The sequence below is a fragment of the Chrysemys picta genome, chromosome 22 (genome assembly GCF_011386835.1).
Source record: "Chrysemys picta bellii isolate R12L10 chromosome 22, ASM1138683v2, whole genome shotgun sequence".
NCBI lineage: Eukaryota > Metazoa > Chordata > Testudines > Emydidae > Chrysemys > Chrysemys picta.
In genome coordinates this window covers 152,250-174,876 of record NC_088812.1, presented here as the reverse complement: position 1 = coordinate 174,876, position 22,627 = coordinate 152,250, and the positions used below count along the sequence as shown (strand labels likewise).

At 45.6% G+C, this 22,627-nt stretch overlaps 1 protein-coding gene across 6 annotated transcripts in view; it reads right to left on the bottom strand.

Annotated features, from left to right (window-relative positions):
- LPAR2 (lysophosphatidic acid receptor 2) overlaps positions 1-18,376 on the bottom strand; it is a 40,006-nt gene extending 21,630 nt beyond the window's left edge. Inside the window, exons 1-2 of one of the 6 annotated variants that reach the window (XM_065575740.1) lie at positions 18,141-18,375; positions 9,510-9,577 (exon numbers count right to left, since the gene is read on the bottom strand). Coding sequence is in view for 1 of the 6 variants with exons in the window: in XM_065575736.1 (XP_065431808.1) it covers positions 17,653-17,725 (73 nt within the window). In the remaining 5 variants the exon portion in view is untranslated. The other 5 variants (XM_065575739.1, XM_065575741.1, XM_065575743.1 and 2 more) reach the window with 5 other exon arrangements.
- Positions 18,377-22,627: the final 4,251 nt, after the last annotated feature.

The window sequence follows — 22,627 nt, the reverse complement described above, 5'->3', positions numbered from 1 at the left end:
ATGACCCCTGTGGTGACAGATTTAACAGGTGGAGGGGAAATGCACTTCCTGGGGCAGGGGAGACTCACAGGTGATCTCTTCCCTTTGCACCTCTCAGCAGGAAGCTCCCATGGGGCAGACCTCACTTAATTTCAGGCGATCTGACAGTGATTTGTTTAAAACACAGAGAGAAAGAACACTGTGACTACATGAGTGCCTTCCCCGGGGGACTCTTAGGCCTGGTCTACCCAAGAAAATTCAGTCGGTTTAACTAAAAAGAAATTTCTGTCAGCGGTGTGAAAAATCCACCCCCCTGAGCAGTGTAGATAAGCCGACCTAAATCCCTGTGGAGCTACCATTCAGTTCTGTCACCCTAGCTACTGCTTCTTGGGGAGGTGGGTTACCTATGCTGATGGGAGAACCCCAACAAGCAAAGGGGCAGCAGAGGCAGAGCGGGGGAAGGGACTCCTCTAAGGTAACCCCTCAGGAAAATGGCAAAGCCAGGAAAAGAATCCAGATCTCCTATGTCCTTGGTCTGGCCAGACCATGCTGCCTCTCGCCAGGATCATCTCATTTTCTGTGTACAGCACCCCACCGAGCGCAATGCTGGTGTTAACAAATCATAGCAACGTTCATCACGAATTAATTCAAACCCCACTTCATGGAGTCTGCAACTCCCATTCGTGTTCACATGCCCCCACTGAAGAAAATCCCAGTGACTTCCATGTTATCCCACCCCCCGTCACCCGTTCCCCTAGGGAACAACGTTCTCCCACGTACAGCCTCAACTTCCCCCCTGTTGGCTAGGTCGTGGGGCCTGGGGGAGCCGGGCTGCATTATGCCAAGTAGGCAAGGAGATCCACAGAGAGACCCTGACACAAAAACGGGAGAGATAGCAACAGAGAGGCAAAATGGACCTAGACAATCAGTAACAGGGAGGATGGCTCCCCTGCTGACAAAGGCAAGGATGGATGAATGAGAAGACTAAGGCAATATTCCCATTGGCTTCAATGGAAGAAGGATCGAGCCCTATAGCAAAATAAAAATAAAAGAAATGTCTTCAGACCCCTAGAGCAGTGGTTCTCAAACTTTTGGACTATTGACCCTTTCATATAGCAAGCCGCAGAGTGCGATCCCCCTTACACCTTAAAAAAAACTTTTCAATATATTTAACACCATTAAAAATGCTGGAGGCAAAGCAGGGTTTGGGGTGGAGGCTGACAGCTTGCCACCCCCCATCTGTTAGTCTTTAAGGTGCCACCAGACTCCTTGTTGTTTTTGTAGATACAGACTAACACGGCTACCCCCTGATACTTGACCCCCCATATAATAACCTTTCAACCCTGAGGGGTCCCAACCCCCATTTTGAGAATCCTTGCCCTAGAGTCTCTCTCTGCTGCAGACTCCAAAAGGCCAAAATCACGGCAGAGAATACTGCAGGAAACACCATGGCCAACCAAAAGTGAATGAAGAGACCCTACAACCACAGGTGCACATTCTGCACTGTTGGGCAGCAGATAAGCAAGACACATATTCTAGGCAACACTACATCCAGGCCTGTTCCAGTCTTAGAGTCCGTTGGGGAGATATTAGGAAGAGGGCTAAGGACACAATGCATTAGAAGCTGAGGAAAGGCAAGCAGGCCCAGATGACAAAGTCCTTTCTTGGCTGGGCTGAATCTCAGGGACTCGGTCTCTCTTTCAAAACCTCAGTCAGGCCACCATGAAGCAGTTGGCGGCAGGGCCAACTTGGAAGAGCTGGGATAATCAGAATGAAACAATTATTGGGACACTGGTGACATCAAGGCTGAAAATTAAATGAAATACTTTATTGCAAATCAAGGGGGGATTTTTATGCCAAGGATGCTGGCAGATCTCCAGCTCTGGACAATGCATGGGTGATCCCCTTTGTCTTGAGAGCCCTTTAACAAGACTCAGCTCTTCTGATAGGCTTTTCCACAGCAGTCAGGGTACATGTTGAGTGACATTCTAGACATGCTTGTTCTGCAAATGTTCTTTTCTTTAAAGTGTTGTATGTGCTGCTGTAACACCGACAGATCCTGGTCATTGTTGGGCGGGATCGAACCTGGGACCTCCGGAGCTTAGTGCGTGAGCCTCTACCACATGAGCTAAAAGCCAACTGGCTGTTAACGAAGGCTGTAGAGCCGACTAATTTTCTCTCCCTCTCTAAGTGGTCTCAATGCCACAAGATGGGACAGAACACCACACCCGGAAGGTGTGTGGGTTACACTGTCTTTCATAAACAGTTTTAAAAAAACAGGAACAGCTTGGGGTGAATTTAACCAAAAGTACAAACTCAGAATCCTCCAATTATAAATGGTCTGCCCAAACACATGAAAGAGAAGCCAGTTTTACTGAGTATTTACATGTTGGAGATACACCTGGAAGCCTGCTGCTTTCTTCTAGTACATCTTAGGGTGTTGTCTTGTTTCTAAATAATTTTTTTAATCTGGTGCATCCTAAATGGCCTTTCTTCAGAAACCATGTTTACCCTGCTAACATTTCTGCTTTACATACCGAAAAACAATAAAAACAAATATCAGAAAGGTGTGCGCATTGCAAATTCTCTCCAGTCCATACCGATGGAGATGAGCCAGGATCTGGAGTCAACTTGCTCTCTAAAGAGAAGGGAGGAAATCCACAAACCAAGCAGCAGCAGGAAGAACAGTGTAGCAGACATGCCAAACCAGTGGGGAAAAAAAACACAGAAACTGGACTTGTTTTTGGCTTAATTGGCTTGTGAGTTGCTTGTTGGCTAGTTTTTGGCTTGTAGCTTGTTGGTCTTGTAGCTTCTTTTTTTGTGGGGGGATCGGCTCCTGGCAAGCAGGGGCAAACAGCAGGCCTACCACAGTCCCAGACTGCACGCTGGGGGGGCAGGGAATCTAGTCACAGAGGGTTGGGGTTCTTAGGGATTGGCTTGTTTCAGCCTTGTTTTGAAATGGGATTAGCTTGATTTTTGGCTTATTGTGAAAGTCAGGGTGCTTATTTACCACGTGAAAGTAGTTGTATGTGCAGAGCATGGTCTGCTCTGGAGAAAGCATTGCAGCTTCTTGGAATCCTAACGTGGGACCCTTGGTAGCTTTAATTACACAAAGAGGTGGGGGGAGTGGGGTGGGAGCATGTCTTGTAAATTCCACTGCAATCAGCAAAAACCACCCAGCATAACTGGTTTTAGATGACCTGTCAATGTCTCATTACAACAGAGCCACACCTTGGACATAGACCTGAAGAGTATATAAGGGTCAGGAGTGTGTTTGAGGTCCCTCCCGTCTGTGTCCACAAAGGATTTTCTGTACAAAGAACAGGACCATAGGAATTAGACTGGCTCACACCAAGTGTCCAGCTAGACCTCTGGGTGCTTGTCTACGTTTGAAAGTTAATTCAGGTTTGTTTAAAGCACAATAGCTATTCCTGAATAACTCCATACATGGACTCTCTTATTCCAGAATAAGAGCGCCGTATTCCTGTTTAGCTTGACCCAGTTTCAGCTCTACCAGAATAAGGCACTCTTTACTCTGACCCACAAATGGAATTATTCAGCACTAGCAATTGCAGAGTAACTCCATGTCTAGACACACAGTGGCCAGGGCCAGTTCCTTCATAGGAAGGTGCAAAGATATTTAAGAACTCAGTGCTCCGGCTTTTATAATACAAACTAATATAATAGACCTTCCATTTCTCTACCCCGTTTGTCAGAGTCTCTTAGACAACAGTTAACTAACCCTCACAAGCCCCTCTGTGAGGCAGGGAAGTATTATCCCCACTTCGCAGATGGAAGTTGGGATTTTCAAAAGGAACCTGACGCTTGAAAATCCCAGATGACAAAACTGAGGCATGAGCAGCTCAGGTCACTTACCCAAGTAAGGGCTATGACAGACCCAGGAAAGAACCCAGGTCTCCTGACTCCCATTCCTGAACCCCAAGGCCACTCTTCTTCCAAAGGGCTGCATTTGAAAATCTTCCACCAGTTTCCCATCATTTGTGCAAGCTGTAGTACATACAAGGCTCCAGCATTTTCAGCTAGCACACTTACAGGGCCAGATGCAGGCACCAGCCGAGCAAGCTCCCGCTTGGGGCGGCAGATTCTACGGGGTGGCATTCCACCCAATCCTAGGGCGGCACGGCCGCTTTATTGTTGTTGTTGTGTTTTGTTCGCTGCTCCGGCCACCCTGTAGGGGGCAGCGGCCTGGAGGAGGGGAGCACCCTGCTGGGAGCGGGCTGCGCGCTCCGTCTGCCCCAGCCGGTGCCAGGTCTGTAGCAAGCCTGGCAGGGCAGCCTGCGTACTTCCCTCCCCGCCGGAGCAGCGCGAAGCCCTCCCGGCAGGCGGCGCAGCGGTCAGGACCACGTGGTGAGTGCCCCACTGAAGCCCTGGCCACCCCCCTTTTCTCTGTCCCTCCGCTAGCCGGGGCACGTCTGCAGCGCAGGGAGTCCCCCTGCACCCTGGCTCCGGCCGTGCCGCAGGTTTTTTTTTTTTTTTTTGCTTTGCTGTTCTGGCCGGTCCTGCACACTTGAGATCCTCGTTTGCACCACTGCTAAAAAAAAAAAAAAAAAGGATACAAAAGCATTTAGTGTAGACAAGGCCAAGAAGACTAGAGGGACATTACAGTCTGTTCCACAGATTGCACCATTTTAGGCTGATGGGTTATTCCGGTTTCACTGGCTCAGGGCAGGTTTTTAGCATGTTGTGTAGTTTTTCCCCACAGCCTACACCAGCAAAGCCCGCTCAGTCAAGAGAGGCACTCAGTAACCTGATCTCGGAGCGGACTGCAGAAGTGATCACATTCTGGTGCCCAGCAGAGAACCGGTGGAGAAACGTTTCCAAAAATAATAGATGTTTGTATCCCTTTTATTACTCTCTTATTTTTCAAAGCAACGTTAGTTGTTTTAATAGATTTTTGCATTTTCAAACAACCTTAAAGCCAAGATTTTTGTTCAAGCCTCATAGCTGTGATTGTTCCTGTTCATGGCAAACTGCAATTACCTACCACCGAACTCCTCTCCTGGAATCCTAGGAATGTTGGAAATCTCCTGTAAGAGATACCCCCCCACTACAACTCTCTACAGATAACTGCTCAAATGAAAGCTTCCCAAAGTCCAATGGCCCTGGGATTCCCAACCCTAACAGGAAGTCACAAATGCTCCTCACCACCTTAGGATAATAGCCAACCTTTATATCACCATCCATCTGAAAGTGTTTTAAAAGTATGGGAATCACAGCACCCATTGTCATTGAAATGCAGCTGCTTCTGGGGTGGAACACAGCAACTATTTGCCAGAGTTCAAGGGCACTGCATGGCAGTTTAGGATGGGAAGTGACAAAGAATGTTATGCCCAACTGTAACCTTATCTGCAATGGAAATTTGCTTCGGTTCCAGCAGTCAGACACCCATTGCTGTAGTTACTCCAAGACAAAATCCCAAGGAAAGATGTGATTAGAAATTGCCTTGCCTGCACTTGGGGTTAGCACTTCTACAGCTGCATCAGTGGCTGGGTTTTGATGGCTAGAATCAGGACAAATTCCCATTGTAGACAAGGCCTAAAATTCCAGGGGAGAGTTAAGTTCAGCAGAACATGATCAGTCCAGACTGGAATCCGATCAAGATGACCTTGTTAGAGAATGAGCATGAGAATGGACTGGACTGGACACGAGTGACTCAAATGCAGCTAGGTTCCTGACCCAGCCCCTTGTGACGTCCATTAGGTAACTACCCCGGGAGTGATTTGAAAAGGTGCAGCAATTTAATAGCACGTTGCACAATTCCTGGACATCCTAGCACCCTCTAAGCAGAAAGCATTTGTTCTGCAGCAGCTGAGAGGAAACAGAGCAGGGAGGGAAGAGAGGTTTGTTAGTGCGGCTGTTTTGTTTGGAGACAGGATGGTCCGGGGCCCCTGCATCTCTCCTCCTAATTCACACAGGAAAGAGGAGATTATCCTCTAAGGAGGAGGCATTTTTGCAGGCAGAAGCAGCCCTTTGGAATAGGAGGGTAACCCAGACCCTGCGTGATGTCATGTTATGGGAAGCCACATTAAGGTTAAGCTCAAGTTGGGTCACTGTGTTTATGAAACCGGACTCGGCCTCATTTTTATCCGAAGAGAATTTTATCTGGCGCTTTGCACTGTTGTCAATACAAACAAAACAAGGTGGAAGCTCCCTCCCCGCGAGCCGCATGTGGGCAGCCCTGGGCACCGTCTCCTTTCACAGGGAGGTGTGATTAATTTGAGATGAACAACAGTATTGCCAGTGTTAGGCCTAAAACTTCCGGAAGCTTTATCGAGTGAGCTTTGCAAAATAATCTTTAAAAAACTAAACAACTTTGCAAAATTAAGCTGCAACTTGTGATCAAACACGCCTACAACCAGACAACATTTTATGTTGACTCCTATATGGTATAATAGGTCATGCCCCTGGGTACGGATTATTGAAACCACCTTTGAAACTTGTGGTTCAGAGACGCTGCAGCCAAAGAACTGATTCCTATGTGGGTTTAATGGGCTAGGCCTTTAGGCATAGGTCATCAAGATAACCTTACCCAGAATCAGGCCAATAGCCCATTTAGAGGTAAGTTACCTAGAGAACTAAGGAAAACCACAGTCGAAACAATGGGCTATATAGAAATAAGCTATCTCCTTGAGCATAATTTATAAAACTAAAACAATAATTGGCTACAAGAAAATAAGTAAGCATGAATTATACAGCCAAAGCGACAACGCTAAATTTGGCCTAACCTGATTGGTTGACCTGCTTCAAAACACGGTGGGCAGATGAGATTAAATGTGTAGAACCTCAGGTGGGTGTGGGTGTGTGTCTTGCTCTAAGAAGTTATTCTCTTTGATCGGTCTGACCTGCACCCCCTGAACCGAGGAAACCTGAACTGCACCGACTATCTACACCTGGCCAATGCAAAGAGCGGTCGACTAGAAGGTAACATAGTCTCAGTCAGGTAAGGTTTTAAAAGAAAAAGTCGGGTTGCATGCAAAATAAGATAAGGGAGTAAAGAAGTCTGGGTTGCTCGAGCTGTTTTGATCTCAAGTTGTACTGACACTATAGTATTAAAAAATGATAGTGTTGGGATAATTTAATCTCAAATTATATTAGTGCTGCAGTATTAAAAATAGTAGTAAAAGTTTACTTGTACTTGTTTGCAATATAATTTGTCATTAATATTAATCCTTATTCAATGCTGGTCTTTAATGTTTCTTTCCCTGTTCTGTCTGTGTTGCATTTATAGCTGTAAATCATTAAAAGCCTAACCTGAGGAATAATCAGTAGTTTTAATTTCTTTATACGAACACCACTTAACCTCATTACATCTGTGTTGGGTGGTGGGAAGTAGCGATCACCCAGAGCCCCATTTGGGCCCTGATGTGTGTCCCCTTCTTCCTATATCTCCGCAGGAGGCTGCAGCCTGCTTCGCTCTGGATGTGGCTGCAGCCTCAGGAGATGAAGGCTCCCTGTTTAGTTTGCACTCGCTGGAAAGGAAGGGAACCATACGCCTCAGTCTTTGCCTTTATAGGAATTCTCTCTGAAAACCCATTTCCCCCAGGTCTCTGTTCGGTTTGGTGTCAGATGCCTGCAGCTTATGGCTGGAGAGTCACAAAAACCGTTTAGCATGCCTTTCTGCTTAAGTCTGGAAATAAACAACAAAACCAATTCCCAAAGGCCTCCAGCTGGAGGCTGCGTGGCTACAGCAGGACTGCAGCTTTATCCTGAACAAAGCACTTAACTCTAACCCAAAGTGACTTCTTGCACCAAATTGCCTTAGGGCCAAAGCCTGACCACCTAACTCAGGCAACGCTCCCAGTGAAACCAACAGGATCTTTGCTTGACTAATAATAATACCTTGTTCTTATATAACACTTTTCATCAGTAGATCTTAAGCCACTTTACAAAATACCATTATCTCCATTGTATAGATGGGGAAACTGAGGCTCAGAGGTGAAAGTGACTTACCCCATGTCACTCAACCAGACAGTAGCAGAGCCAGAAACAGAACCTCGGTCTCCTGAGTTGGAATCTAATGCTCTACCCACTACCTACAGCACTGCCTAGTCTATAGATATAGACTTCAAGATCTGGCCCCATCAGTGGCAGGATTCACTAGCCTGCTGTAGCCTTCTCCCCACCTACAGGGCAGGTGTCAGGTGGCTGCAGCAGAGCGAGAGCCTCACCACAGCATCTGCCTGGAAGCAAACATTTTACAAAAGGGTTTGGAGTCAGTCATGAAACCTCCTCGCTTGGGTCCTAAGGTTGCCAACCCTCCAAGGAATTAAAGATTAATCTTTAATTAAATATTATGCCATGTGGCGAAACCTCCAGCAATCCGTCGAACCAAAACTGGCAACCCTATTGGGCCCTGATCCTGTAATTGGATCCTCGGGGCTTGGTACAGGGGTCTGCTCCAGCAGATCCAGATACAGGAATCAGGGTCCAAGTGTTTCTGTTTTTCACAAGACAAGATTTCCAGGGGGCAGATTCTGATCTCCATTGTACATGGATAAAGGCAGAGTTGTGTTAGCTTCAATGGAGTTACTCCACAATTGAGACCTCATCTGGCCCTGTGACATTTAGGTTTTTTTCATAAAAAGTCAGTCTGTCACCTGGTTTGCAACTCTCCCCCATTAATTTTTACACATTTGGTTCTTTTTTGTGCCATTTTGTTAACTTTATACTCCTATAAGCGTTGATATCAAGCATTTAGCCCTTAATCATAAACTTAATCATAATTAAAAACATTACAGACCAAGTCATTTCCCCTTTTTTTAAGCTTTCTTTTTTGCCACGAAAAAGCTCTGACTTTTACCCTGACCAACACCCAGCCTTACTTATAACTAAGCCCTTCACGTCTGGAGAGTAGGAAGCCTGCCAGTTGCATTTATGGAACTGTTATATATTAAAAACATTTAAATGTATTTTAAATTGGTTTAAAAGGCAACAAAGCTGATGGTCACGCAGGCCCTCACTGCTAAATATCTCAAACTGACTGTTTAGGCACAGACTGAATTACAGCTCTACAAATCTTTTTTTAAAATAAATGATAGAGGAGGGCAGCCAGTGCTCTGAAAGGATTCCAGCCACAAACAGTTGATCTAAATGCCCAGACGTGCACATTTAATTTAATTTGTTCCAGATTTTCTTTGTTGCATACACTTGACTTGTGTATATTAAGGTGTGCAACTCCCAAGGGCGTGTCTGTGCCATGTTGCAAATTAAAGGGCAGAAGTAGATTGTCACCCACTGTCTGAGCATTCAGTCCAGTGAGCACAATGTTCTTCTAATGTTGGAAACGTGCTAGGCTTGGCTAAACATTTGATATTCATATATTCAGCTAATTCATGCTCCTGCTCTCTGTGTTGCTACAAGTGCCGTTGGCTCCATGTGTCCACAAGAGAGGAATAAATGACTGTAACATAAAACTTAAAAGAAACAAAAACAAGAATAGAAACCACATCATCCATTTCTGTTCCTTATGTGTTTTTTGGACCCAACAAGAAATTCAGAGAAACACTCACTTTCCACTCCATCTTCCACCCAGCACACTTCCTCCTCTGATCTGCTAGCAGATAGTTAATGTTCTGTTCTAATAAATACAAAAATAAAATGATAACACTATCAATATATTGCATTAATATAAAACACCCTACAGGATCCCAAAGTTGGTTACAAGCTAATATACAAACCATAGCTACGGATCACTTCACCGACCACTGAAAATATGCGGCCACCTCTGGTATGAAACACAGCAACTATCTTATAGGATACAGCACACAGCAGCGCTACACAACAGTTTAGGACAGGAAGTAAAAGTGAATATTGTAACCAATGGAAACTGCAGGAGTAATTTAGGGAAGCAGAATGTAATTTCCTGAACTGGTATTTGCTAGAGCTAAGGAACTTGAAACCAAGGAAGCATGGTGCCTAAGGGTGACATTAGCAATTTTTTTAAAAGGTAAAGAGACAAAACTACTCATATACCGAGTACCATATCCCATATTACAGTTCTTTCTACGTCTGTTACCTGGCATAACACCACTGCCCCTTCTTTGAGCACCTAGGTGTAACTTGGAAATTGAGAACTGAGCCACCTCGGTTCATGAGCTCTGCAGGAATTGCAGTGCACAGAGATACATCTTCGAGCAATCCTTTGGCAGCGCTTAGGACCCTGGAATGGATTCTGCTGAACTCATGGCTGCAGCAAGACGCCTTTGGAAGTTTATTACACTCATTTCAAACAAGTCAATAAATACATTTAAACATCAAATAGAAAACATCTGGGCTTATGTATTTTACTGTAGAGGACATTCAGTTTCTTTAATAATTGTAACAGCTTCTGAGAACTCCCATTTCCTTCCCTTACCCCCCATATTCTCCATCTTTAAACTAGAGAGAACAACATGCCCCTGTCTCATGGCTGAATTGGGCTCATTTAGTTCACATTTGCAGAATGCTTTAAGTTCCTCAGATGGGAGGTGCTAAGTGACTGCATCATCCCTGAATCGGATCCTCCTCTAGCCACACTGAAATGGAGAACTACCTCTTCACATCTGCAGCCTGCAGGGCAAATGAAACTGGAGCAAGTTGATGCATTTCCCAGGGAGACCAACTAAAGGAGCATCCCCACTTGCCAGCTCCAAGATGGGCAAAGATAGCGGACACAAAACAACACATAAAAGGATTAATGTATCAAATTGGCAAGTTCCGGGCTGCTATTGGTGATACTATGGCAGGGGTTCTCAAACTGGGGGTCAGGACCCCTCAGGGGGTTGTAAGGTTATTACATGGGGAGTCGCGAGCAGTTAGCCTCCACCCTAAACCCTGCTTTAACACCATTATAAATGCTGGATGCAAAGTGTTTTTAATTTATAAGGGAGGTCACACTCAGATACTTGCTATTTGAAAGGGGTCATCAGTACAAAAGTTGGAGAACCACTGTACTATGGCATTCATTGCTTGAGAGGATTTGGCCATTTGCTGGGTATTTGGGGAAATGTTTATGAATTCTGAAATATTAATTATATTTGGGCAAATTATTATTTAATGAACTGTGGCTGCATCCACACAGATACCACGATGTCAGGAAGGACTGAACCCAGGGCATTCATGACCAAGGTTGAAAGTCAGTCCTGTGCAGCACAAACCTCAGGTACCCCTTAGCATTCACTTGCTTACTGTGAGATCCAGCATATTAATACACACCATAATAATCAACTTGACTCCGTCACTGGGTACAGTGGAGTCACCATTAGAGATTGATTAATCTTGGCCAGCCAAGGGGGCAGAGTTAAGATTGCTGGCTGTAAGTGAGACTTACAAAAATCACAACCCCCTAGCAGTTTGGTTACAAGAATAACTCTGTTAGCTATGAATACACAGCAGGTTTGATCCTCACTGGGTCTGCTGGAGGGAATCCCGATCACATGTACTGGGACAGTGCATTACAATTATTCATCCAAAAATGGATTTTGTAAGTGCATTATTTGTTATCCATTAATCCCCAGTTTTCAACACGTCAGACATATCCCATGAGTCAGGTGACCAGACACACATCAAGAATAGTGATTAGTCAAAGAACAATTTCCCAGAGGCTGGAAATTATTTGCATGAACTACCTGGCAAAGTATGAATAAGAAAGTCTGGATCAAGTTGTAAATTGCTTGCAAAGAGAAAAAAGGTCGACATTTCCAATGCACATTCAGCCTGATGCTGTACCTTTGAAGCCAGCGGGAGGATTGCCATTTATTTCAATAGGAGCAAGATCGTTATTCCACAGCAAATAATTCAACCAGCTCCTGCAATAACCATTTAGCCTTGCCCATAGACTTCTAGCTGTAGTGAGAATCAAATATCCCTGGGAAGAAGAAAGTGTTCCTGCCGTTCTAGTGGGGTGCTGGGAGGACTAAAGATTTTATAAAGACTTCTAAGATTTTCTCTTTTGTGGCGACAGTAAGAGAGCTGAGTCCCTCCTTGCCAAAGAATCCATGAGGGAAGAACTGCTATCTCTTTGTCTCTACAAAGAAACAAAGTGAACGCTGCAGTTGGCCACCTTAGCTAAGAATCTACTACCATCTGAGTATTTAGAAGTCTTAGCTCTAATGTTCTAAGTTCACCTTTATTGGAGGAGGGAAACCTTCTGGGCCATAATGTTGCATTAATGTCTCAGTGTTAGGATCTTTTGTGCAGGACATTCTCGTAGGTGTTTTAAACATATCCTGAGGGGAGAAAAATATGGGGGAGGTGCCCCCATTTCTTCTTCCTTAGCCCTCATTATTGCTTATTGCTACAACAGTCACCCAAAGACGGTTGCTCCCTTGATCTCCTTCAGGTGTTGAGCTCTGTTTCTGAAAGCAGAGACACCAAGAGATGATGATCTCCGGTAGCATAGCCTGAATGAGAAGATTGACCACTGGATAGCTAACTGGAAGCTGCTAAACACTGCAACCAAAATAGGAGCATGAGACACAACCTGGAGGGAAACTGAGTGTCATGCAGATGTGACTCCTTTCTTGGAATGCATTGGAGACAACTTTTTATTGCAGAAGGTGGAGAAAGCAACTAGGGGACAGGGTGTTCTAGATTTGATTCTGACAAACAGGGAAGAACTTGTTGAGAATTTGAAGGTGCAAGGCAGCTTGGGTGAACCTGATCATGAAATGATAAATTAATTATTCTAATAAATGGTAGGAGGAAAAACAGCAGAATAAAGACAATGGACTTTAACAAACTCATTGAATTGGTAGATAGACTTGCTTCCCATGGGATCTTAAGTTCTTGTCTACATTTAAAACACGACAGCGGCGCTGCTGCGCTGCTGGAGCACTTCAGCATAGACACGATCTGTGGCGATAGGAGGGGTTCTCCCGTTGGCGTAAGTAATCCACTTCCCCAAAAGGTGGTGGCTAGATGGATGGAAGAATTCTTCTGTCAATCTTGTAGTGTCGCCACAAAGACTTAGATTGGCTTAACAACACCCCTGACCGGCTGGGTTTGTTTAGTCTGGAGACAAGAAGACTGATGAGGGACATAATAACAGTCTTCATGTACCTAAAAGGTTGTTATAAAAAAAGAGGGTGATAAATTGTTCTACTTAACCATTGAGAACAAGACAAGAAGCGATGGACTTAAATTGCAGCAAGGGAGATTTAGGTCAGAAATTAGGAAAAACTTCTTAACTGTCAGAGTAATTAAGCACTGGAACGAATTACCAAGGGATATTGTAGAATCTCCATCTTTGGAGGATTTTAAGAATAGGTTAGACAAACTGCTGTCAGGTATGGTCTAGATAATATTTAGTCCTGCACCTCAGTGCAGGGGTCTGGATTCAGGGCCGGCTCCAGGGTTTTTGCCGCCCCAAGCGGCGCAAAAAAAATAAATAAAAAAAGCCGCAATCTGCGGCGGCAATTTGGCGGGAGGTCCTTCGCTCCGAGCGGGAGTGAGGGACCGTCTGCCAAATTGCCGCCGAATAGCTGGACATGCCGCCCCTCTCCGGAGTGACCGCCCCAAGCACCTGCTTGGCAAACTGGTGCCTGGAGCCGGCCCTGTCTGGATTAGATGACCTATACCTACCCTACCTTCTATTGTCCCAATTCCAGACCCTGAAAGAGGCTAAAATCATCACTAAAGTGATGCAAGAACTGAATTACCTGAAGCAAGAAGCCCAGAGAAATGTGATTTCTGTAGAGCTGTCTGCAGCCTAGAAAATTGATCACCATATTTGGGGTCAGGAAGGAATTTCCCCCCAAATCAGATTGGCAGAGACCCTGGGGGGTTTTCACCTTCCTCTGCAGCATGGGGCTCAGGTCACTAGCAGGTTAAACTAGTGTAAATGGTGGATTTTCTCTAACTTGCAGCTTTTCAACCACGTTTTGAGGACATCTGTAACTCCCCCCAGCCCCTGGCCAGTCGTGTCTGGGCTGGCGGCCCTGCTGGTGCTATCCCGCAGCAGCCCTCGGACGGAGGCATCAGCAGCCCAGGCCCATTCGTTCCCCTGTGGGACCCGAGCGGGATGGGGGCGCTGGGGCCTGCTGCCCCCACTCCAGGGCCGCCGCGGGATTGCACCAGCTAGGCAGCCAGCCCAGACATGACTGGCCAGGGGCTGGGCGCAGCGTGCGCGCTGCTAGGTCCCCGCAGCAAGCCCAGGCTCAGGGGGTTCGGGCCCGGGCGCCAGAGCCGCAGCTGCCGAGCTTGGCCATTGGCCGCTTCCTCCCCCCGCAGCAGTGGGAGCTCGAGTCCCGCTGCCCGGTGAGGAGAACAGCTGCTGCCTGGCCCCGCGGGCCGCCCCCCTCCTCTCCCTACTGAGTCCTGCCTGCTCGGGGCCAGGCCGGACTCTCACTCACCCCGGCCCCGCACTCCCCCTGCGTCTCTGGGGCCTCCCTCCAGCGCTTGTGGAGGAAGGGTGTGTGTTGTTGTTTTTTTTGCCCCGCCCCCTCCCGCGTCCCGATATTTGACTTGGGTGATCTGGTCACCCTAGTTCCAACCCTTCCTGCTGACAATTAAAGGCCTGATTATCAGAAGGTGTCAGCAAACTCTGAGTGAGCTTCCCTGACCCTGCCTCAATTAACTCACCGATGCTCCTTCCAGAGCATGAGTCAGAGCCTTAATTTATTTCAAAACAAATGCCAGATAATAAAGAACAAAGCAGTAGGCAGCAAGACCATGAGAAACTACAAATACAAGCTCATCCTGAAGTGTTCCTGCTGCCCCACTTAAGCTGAAGCTGAGAGTGGAGAGGGAAAGATGGTGAAATTCAATCTGACATTGAGACATTTAAAACTGGCCTGGAAAAAGGGTGGCCCTGGAGAGGACCTTCTCTGGAACAGTCCTGCAGCGGCTCCTGGCAGGAGAACGGCATTTTCAATCAAGCCTAAAGGATTTAGGTGCCCAATTTTAATGAAAGTGGGTGGCTAAGGCTTCTTGCCCTGGCCTACACGCCCTGTTAGATCCTTTCCATCTAGCTCTTCTCATCTTGCATCTGAAGAAGTGAGGTTTTTACCCACGAAAGCTTATGCCCAAATAAATCTGTTAGTCTTTAAGGTGCCACCACACTCCTTGTTGTTCATCTAGCTCTAGTTTCTATGGGATTCTGTTACTTGTTTAATGTAAGTGACTCTCGTTCAGTGGTTTTCAACCTGTGGTCCACACACCCTGGGGGTCCTCAGACTATCTCCAAGATTTCCAAAGGAGTCTGCAAGGACATATGAAATGTTTTAGGGGTCCACAAATGAAAGAAGGTTGAAAATCACTGGTCTAGTTGATATTCATGGAAGATGGAAACATGTGTAACTGAGGGGAGGATTTGACCCATAACCCACATTTTCTGCTGCACCCAGCAGCTGATAATGGAGTATTAAGTTTAAAGGGTCATTAATCTGCAATCAATCATACACAACACAAAACTACTGATCCCAAAGTCAAAATCAAACAACACAGGCCCAGGCTCTGACCCTGTAGATTGTGGAGTTGCTTCAAATTTACACTGGTCTCCATGAGAGCAGAATTTGGCCCTCTGGGTAGGGGAAAATAGATTTAGGGCCTGATCTTAGACCCACTAGAACCAACTTGGGAGGGAATCCCATTTATTCAATGGGCATTTAATCTGGGCTCCTGATGCACTCACTCAATGTCAATGACAGAGACGAGGGGGAGAAAACTCAGGTTTCCAGGTGAGATGTGTAAAGAGAGAGAGCCTGGTGTCTGAGGAACATAGGAAGTTATACCTGCCTAGCAATATGGTATTAGATGGGTAATTAACTTTATCTGAGCCAGTTACTAGCTGTTTTCCCTTTAATTGGAAGGTTTAGTAGTTGACATTTGCTGAATATGTCAAGACATAACTGTGTTAGGAGGTTTGGGGGAAGGGGAAATGTGCCAGGCAGAAATGAAAACAATATTTTACTATTTGCTGATAAAAACCCTCCCCCCATCAGAGCAGGAGTCAGTAGCCAGGAATAGGAGCCCAGGGTCAGGAAACAGAGTCAAGGGTCAGAGCCAGGTTACCTGGAACAAGGCAAGGCTGGAACAAGCAGCTAACAGACAGGAACAAAGACTTTGAACAACCACCACTGCTCCTGCTGCTGGGAGTAAGCTGATCTGTGGACTCTTCCCACCAATCAGGCAGGGCAGCCAATCAAACAGGCCACTACAGGCCAGCTGTGCTGGTTAGGTTGCCAGGAGACTATCTGGGTTTCCTGATTCCTGACACAAAGTCCCAAAACTATGGCCCTTTTTGGTAACATTTTGCCTTATAGTTAACCTCACAATTGTAATGGATAGTTGAATTTTCCTAATCTATCAGGTTCAGCCTGGAATCAAGGTCTCCAGTTGTGAAACCCTCAGGCCTTTAATTCACTTTGTGATAAGAGGGTCATTGCGTACTGCTGAGACTCAGAAGCGTCTTCATTGGCTGGATTAGGTGATTGCATTATCCTGAATTAATATTGACTGATGAAAAGAAGCTCAAATCAAGAGGTTTGTTTCTTGATAGTTTGGCTGATAAAAGTCTCCTTGGTAAGGTTACTAGGCCTTTACCTCCCAATGATCTGTAAACCTACCGTAACTGCATCCCCTCCACCAGCTCAGAGCCACAGGGTCAGAGAGCAGCTGCCTTGCAAACAGCTAGTTGCAGAGAAGCAATAGCAGCAGATAGGCCAATACACAAGGGATTCTCTGCCCCTGCTTTGAAGTGGGAAGTGAGAATGAGACCTGGCTGGGGACAATTCCACTTCATAGACTTATCCAGGACTGTGAATTATGCCCTGCAATATGCACTTGAGGACCAGTCCTTTAAAGTAGAAACAAGGCACCAAAGACATGAAGGAGTCTGGGGGCACAGTGCTTCCCCATGTGAATTAGTTTGAGCTCTTACATTTCAACACCTTTCGAGGTCCCTTCCAGTTCTAGGAGATAGGATATCTCCATATATATTTAGAGGGGGAGGGATAGCTCAGTGGTTTGAGCATTGGCATGCTAAACTCAGGGTTGTGAGCTCCATCCTTGAGGGGGCCACTTAAGGATCTGGGGCAAAATCAGTACTTGGTGCTGCTAGTAAAGCCACAGGGCTGGACTCAATGACTTTTCAGGATCCCTTCCAGCTCTAGGAGATAATAATAATATATGGAAATATGCCTATTTATAACTTCCAAGAACAAAATAAATAAAATATTAGATAATCTGAAAAAACAGTCTGGAGGACACCCCAGGCCCCCAGGCTTGCTGGCCCAGAATATATTTCCCTGCAGCCGCAACAATTGATGCCCTCACAATCAATCTAGTTGTTAACACAGTAAGACCTCAAAATGCCCCTCGCGGCTGTATGAAAAAGACTGAGTTAAAGTCCATTGCCAGACTAGCCTCTATGTGTCCTGTTACAGGGTCTAGTGTTAAACCAGCATGCTTTAGCGCCATCTTTTCCCAGCTGAGGGCAGATATTTCTGGGGCTGGACCTTGCCTTAGTCTCCTTTGAAGATCCCACCCTGTACTAGAAAAAAAAAAAAAAACAGTCAACCAAAAACCACCACAACCAACAATATCCTAGTTTTTATACAACTCTTTTCAGCAGTGGATCTCAAAACACTTTATCACCATAGGAATTTGAGGTTGGTCTGTTCTCTGAAGACCGTTCACCAGGGTTTTGGCTAGTCTAAGTTTCAAATGACTCACTGCGTGCAGTAGCTGACACTGTTGTGTGAGATAGTTGGCGGCAAAGGCATCTTCCATTTTCTGAGGGAAGCATCTGAGGTAGAGGAGAGGAGACAATGGTGCCTGCAGCTGACAGCAGGCTGACATTGCTGTGTTATGTAATATGTTTTAAAAAATAAGGTGGTTAGAAAAGACAAAAATCTTCTTGCCTTAATCAGAACTCCACCACACTAGGGAAGAGGCTTCCAACACCACCCTCAGGATGCTGTTCCCTAGCGAGTTCAATCTCTCTGCTAGGAAATGGTGCCTGCGATATCTGACTCAGCCTGGATTTTCCATCACTTAATTTCAAAAGCAGTGGCAGAATAAGAGCCTCTCACAGCCTCTGCTGAATTCCTGTGAGAGGTAAATCAAGGCAGAGGATAGGCCTCAGTCTCAAAGGAAAGGAAATCACATACTCTGCCTTCTCTCCCCAGTCTCTGCTGGGTTGCAATAAAAGTGTGACTCACCAGAAAGCTGTGGAAGATGGAAATGTGTTGCTTGGACTCAGTCACCTGACCTGGGTCAATGTCACATGGCTGGGTCAGTATCCACAGTCAAGGAGGCCTAACACTAAAAATACAAGCACTTAGATACCACAATGACAGGGATGGATGGATAGATTAGCTAGAATGATTTTGGACCCCTCTTTCTGTCTGGGAGTCTGTCCAACTGTGTTCAGACCCTCTCAGATCCCCAGCGAGAGGCAGCTAAGTTTAATTAGAAAACCCTTCTCTGTAGCAACATATTTAAACTGAGTGACTCATACTGTGAGAGGAGAATATGAAGAAAACGCCGGCATGTGGCAGTGATTACTGCTAACTGGTTTAAATTATGTGGCCTGCAGCTGGCAGTAGAGGGGGAATGCACAGCATCTTCAGGCTGCCTTTGGTGCTGAAAAGGCTATTGCAATTAATGCTCTAATCTTCTGGTTTGTTAGCTCAGAGTAATGCTGTGGGGGATGGGACTGGAACGACCACTCTTCTTCGCACCCCACAGGGAGAAGAGGCAAAATACCGATTTAGATGCTTCACGTGTTTGGCAGCTGGATAGTGGGGGAATTTGGGCTGGATCATTTTTTGTGATTAATGATTTAAGATGGAAACCTTGAATTTAGATTAATTTGTCCCCATGGAATCAAAGCCTACAGATCCCTGCAGCATCCCTAATATATACACACTGCTACCCTTCACTCCACTGCATCTGTCATGGGTCATTTGCGGCTTGTTTCTTGGTTACACTGAATAAGGAAGAAACACAGATGAGCTGGATTTTTGCCCCAAAGGCCAAGAGACAATCAGCTCCTCCAGGCTTTTGTTTGTGATCTCCATTCTTGAACTTCATGCAACCTTGAGGAAAATCATGAATGGTGTGGAGAAAGTGAATAAGGAAGGTTTATTTACCCCTTCACATAGCACAAGAACCAGAAGGTTTAAAACAAACAAAAGGAAGTACTAGTTCACACAATGCATAGTCAACCTGTGGAACTCATTGCCAGGGAATGTTGTGAAAGTCAAAAATATAACTGGGTTAAAAAAATAATTAGATAAGTTCAGGGAGGGTTGGTCCATCAATGGCTATTAGCCAAGATAGTCAGGGATGCAACCCCATGCTCTGGATTTCCTTAGCTCGTGACCGCCAGAAACTGGGACTAGGTGACATGGCATGGAGTCCTGTTCATTCCCTCTGAAGCATCTGGCACCAGCATTGTCACAAGACAGAATACTGAGCTAAATGGACCATTGATCTGACCCAGTGTGGCCAGTCTTATGTTCTTAGGAGTCATTTCCCTTTATTCCTGTAATTTGATCAGACAGGGAACAAAGACATTTGTTTGGGGATTCATATCATAGATACATCACAATAAGAACTGACTGCATCTCCAGGGATGCTAACTGGGAAAATTTAAAACATCACGGAGTGAATAGCCTTTTAAATGTTTCTCTAAGGCACGCAGCAAACCCATCACAAGTGGGAAAGATTTGCCTGACTATCCATCCATATTGACGGATTCTCCCTCCACGTATGAGAGGCTTGTCAGTGCTGGAGCCCAGGATGGAAAGATAGCCCTGACATTTATTACACCGAATAAATACCCGCCCTGCAGAAAGCAGTGAGTAATGTGGATTTACTAGAGAACAGTGAGCACATTTTCCCAAGCAGCATTTTTATATTTATTGGAATGCCTGAAGGAAAAGCAGAGGGTATAGCTGGATGGCAGAAATCATACAGTTTCAATTAGGCAAAGGCTTCAAAGCCTCCCCTACAAGGAGTAGCATATGCATCAGCTCCAGTAGCATATGCTTTTTCACACAATGCCCAAGTAACCTGTGGAACTCACTGCCACATGATATATTTGAGGTCAAGAGTTTAGCAGGACTAAGGAAAAGGTTGATCCCTTAAGAATATGTGCCAGCTAGTTATGCTAGACTATCTGTTCAGCCTTGTACTTAGCTGTGACATTGAGTGCCTTTTCCAGACCTGAGGAAGAGCTCTGTGTAACTTGAAAGCTTGTCTCTCTCACTAACAGAAGTTGGTCCAATAAAAGATTTAAAAATTTTATTAAGATGATGTTAAAAAAAAATAGTGAACAGAGTTTGAGCATAGAAGTTTCTGGTTATCAGGGAATAACACAGATTATCGAGGGTGCAAAGTTTGGCTTAAAATCAGGTGGCATGAGGAATACATAATCTGCAATATCCCTGATTGGGGGTAAAAGGTTGATGGGTCAAAGTACAGACATTGAGATATGAGGGTATGAAGTTCATAGAGTGGTTGTGTTCGGGTATGGAGTATAATGAGTGGATATGATGATGAGGATGGATTGACCCTCATTTGGTGAGATTTAATGTTTAGGGAGTTTATGGTTCCAGTTCATATGATCCAACGGAGAAGGTCACTTGGTCCCTTTCTCGTAGTGGGAGAACGATGTCTCCTAATGTCCTGGGACCAACACAGCTACAACAACACTGCATATAAGGAAAATCTTGGACATTTACAGGGATAACAAGAATAACCAGCATTATAGCATGGATTAAAAATAACCAAGACTTGTGGAAGGGCCATAAAGCCTCCTTTTTCAGGGCAGGAGCCTCGACATCTCTCTGTCAGGAGGGTACTTTCCCTGGGGGTAGGTTATCCCATCGCTGACTCCTGAAGGGTTCCTGCACTTCCCTCTGAAGCAGCTGGTGTTGGATACTGACAGATATGCGATACTTGTCTAGTTGGATTCATAGGCGCCAACTTTCTCTAGTGCCGGTGGGTGCCCGTGCCCCCCGCCCCTTTCTCCACCCCTGGCCCTGCCCCGACTCCACCCTTTCCCCGCCCCTGGCCCTGCCCCCATTCCAACTCCATCCCCAAAGTCCCCACCCTAACTCTGCCCCCTCCCTGCCCCTATTGGATCCCTTCCCCAAATCCCCGCCCCGGCCCCACCTCTTCCCCCTGCGCACCACGTTCCCCCTCCTCCCTCCCTGTCCCGCGAATCAGCTGTTTCACGGCACAAGTGCTGGGAGTGAGTGGGGGGAGAAGCAGGACGCGGTGGTGTGCTCACAGAGGAGGCGGAGGTAAGCCTTCCGTGGGTGCTCCAGCCCCAGAGCCCCCACACAGTCGGCGCCTATGGTTGGACTCCTGGGCTGGCAATTCCCATGTTCCCAGAGAGAGTGAATCTTCAAAATCTGTAATAGGAGTCTAGGGAATTGTCTGTATTACTGTCAGGGAGTCTGGTGAGATGGCTTATCTTCCTGGGTCTAGCATTTGGGCGTGCCTCAGTTTACCCATCTGTAAAATGGATTAAATTATACTGACCTGCCTTTGCAAAGTACTTTCAGATCCTAGAATGGAAAGTGCAAAATCGAATCATTTAATTTGTTAAAAATAAACAGTCAGAAGGGCTGTGTGTGTTAGGAAGTCGGTATGAAGTAGTGCAGTAGAAAGGCTGCATTTGTTCAGAGCAGCATAGACATTAGCTGCAGGGAAATAGATCACTATCAGTCAAATGGTCATGTAGACTCTTGGGTGCCATCTGGTGGACACATGAGGGAAGGTTCTTAGATGGAGTTAATTGTCATACAGTGATGACAATGTACAGTGGCCGAAGAGCTGTTCCACAGAGTCCATGTAAAAATTCGCTCAGTGGCATATTTTCTGGATTTAAATCCTACCACGATTAAAATGGGTTTAATGTGTTTAAATATTGTTAGATCAAAAAATTGTCTGGGCAGATGTGAGCTGCCTTGTGGCTCTTGTTTACTGGAATCTATTTGACAGATTTGCAAAGTACAGAATTCATAAGGTGCAGCCTGATAGCAGCCTGTATGTGTCACACAGGGGGTCATAGCTCAGACTGTTAGATTTAGCCTCTTGCTCTCAGGGTGATGGTCTAGGAGGGCTGTGGAGGCAGCACCTGATCCTGTAAAATTAAATTTAAATGTGAGGCAAGAAAGGAAAATCTTGGTTACCTTCCTCTTCCGGCTCTTGCAGAGCATCTTGACTTATCTGGGTCAGTCCCTTAGATGGTGAGCTCTTCAGCATAGAAACTGTCTTTAATTTGTGTCTTATAAAGGGTTGAGGGCACTGTTGGCACATACCACATAATGACAACAGGCCAACAAACGTCCAGCCAGGGATTTCACAAATGCTCATTTAACAAACAAGCAGGACACAAAGAACTTGTAATAAAGCTCCCTAACACTTACTACAGAAATGAATTTTATTAAAAGATAATTTAATATTCAAGAATACAAAGCAACATATTAACATTAAATACACATCTTTTGAGGCATGATGTGGAGTGAGTGGGTGATTTCCCCCATTTCTGGCCCAAGCTCTACAACTGCTGTGAGTAAATCCTTAGCGTTTCTTTTAGGATCTTGTTAAGAAACAGGAACAAACAAAAAGATCAGGGGTGGGTTAAGAGAAAAAAGAAGGTGGCCAACTTTATCAGAAGAAAAAGAGAGAT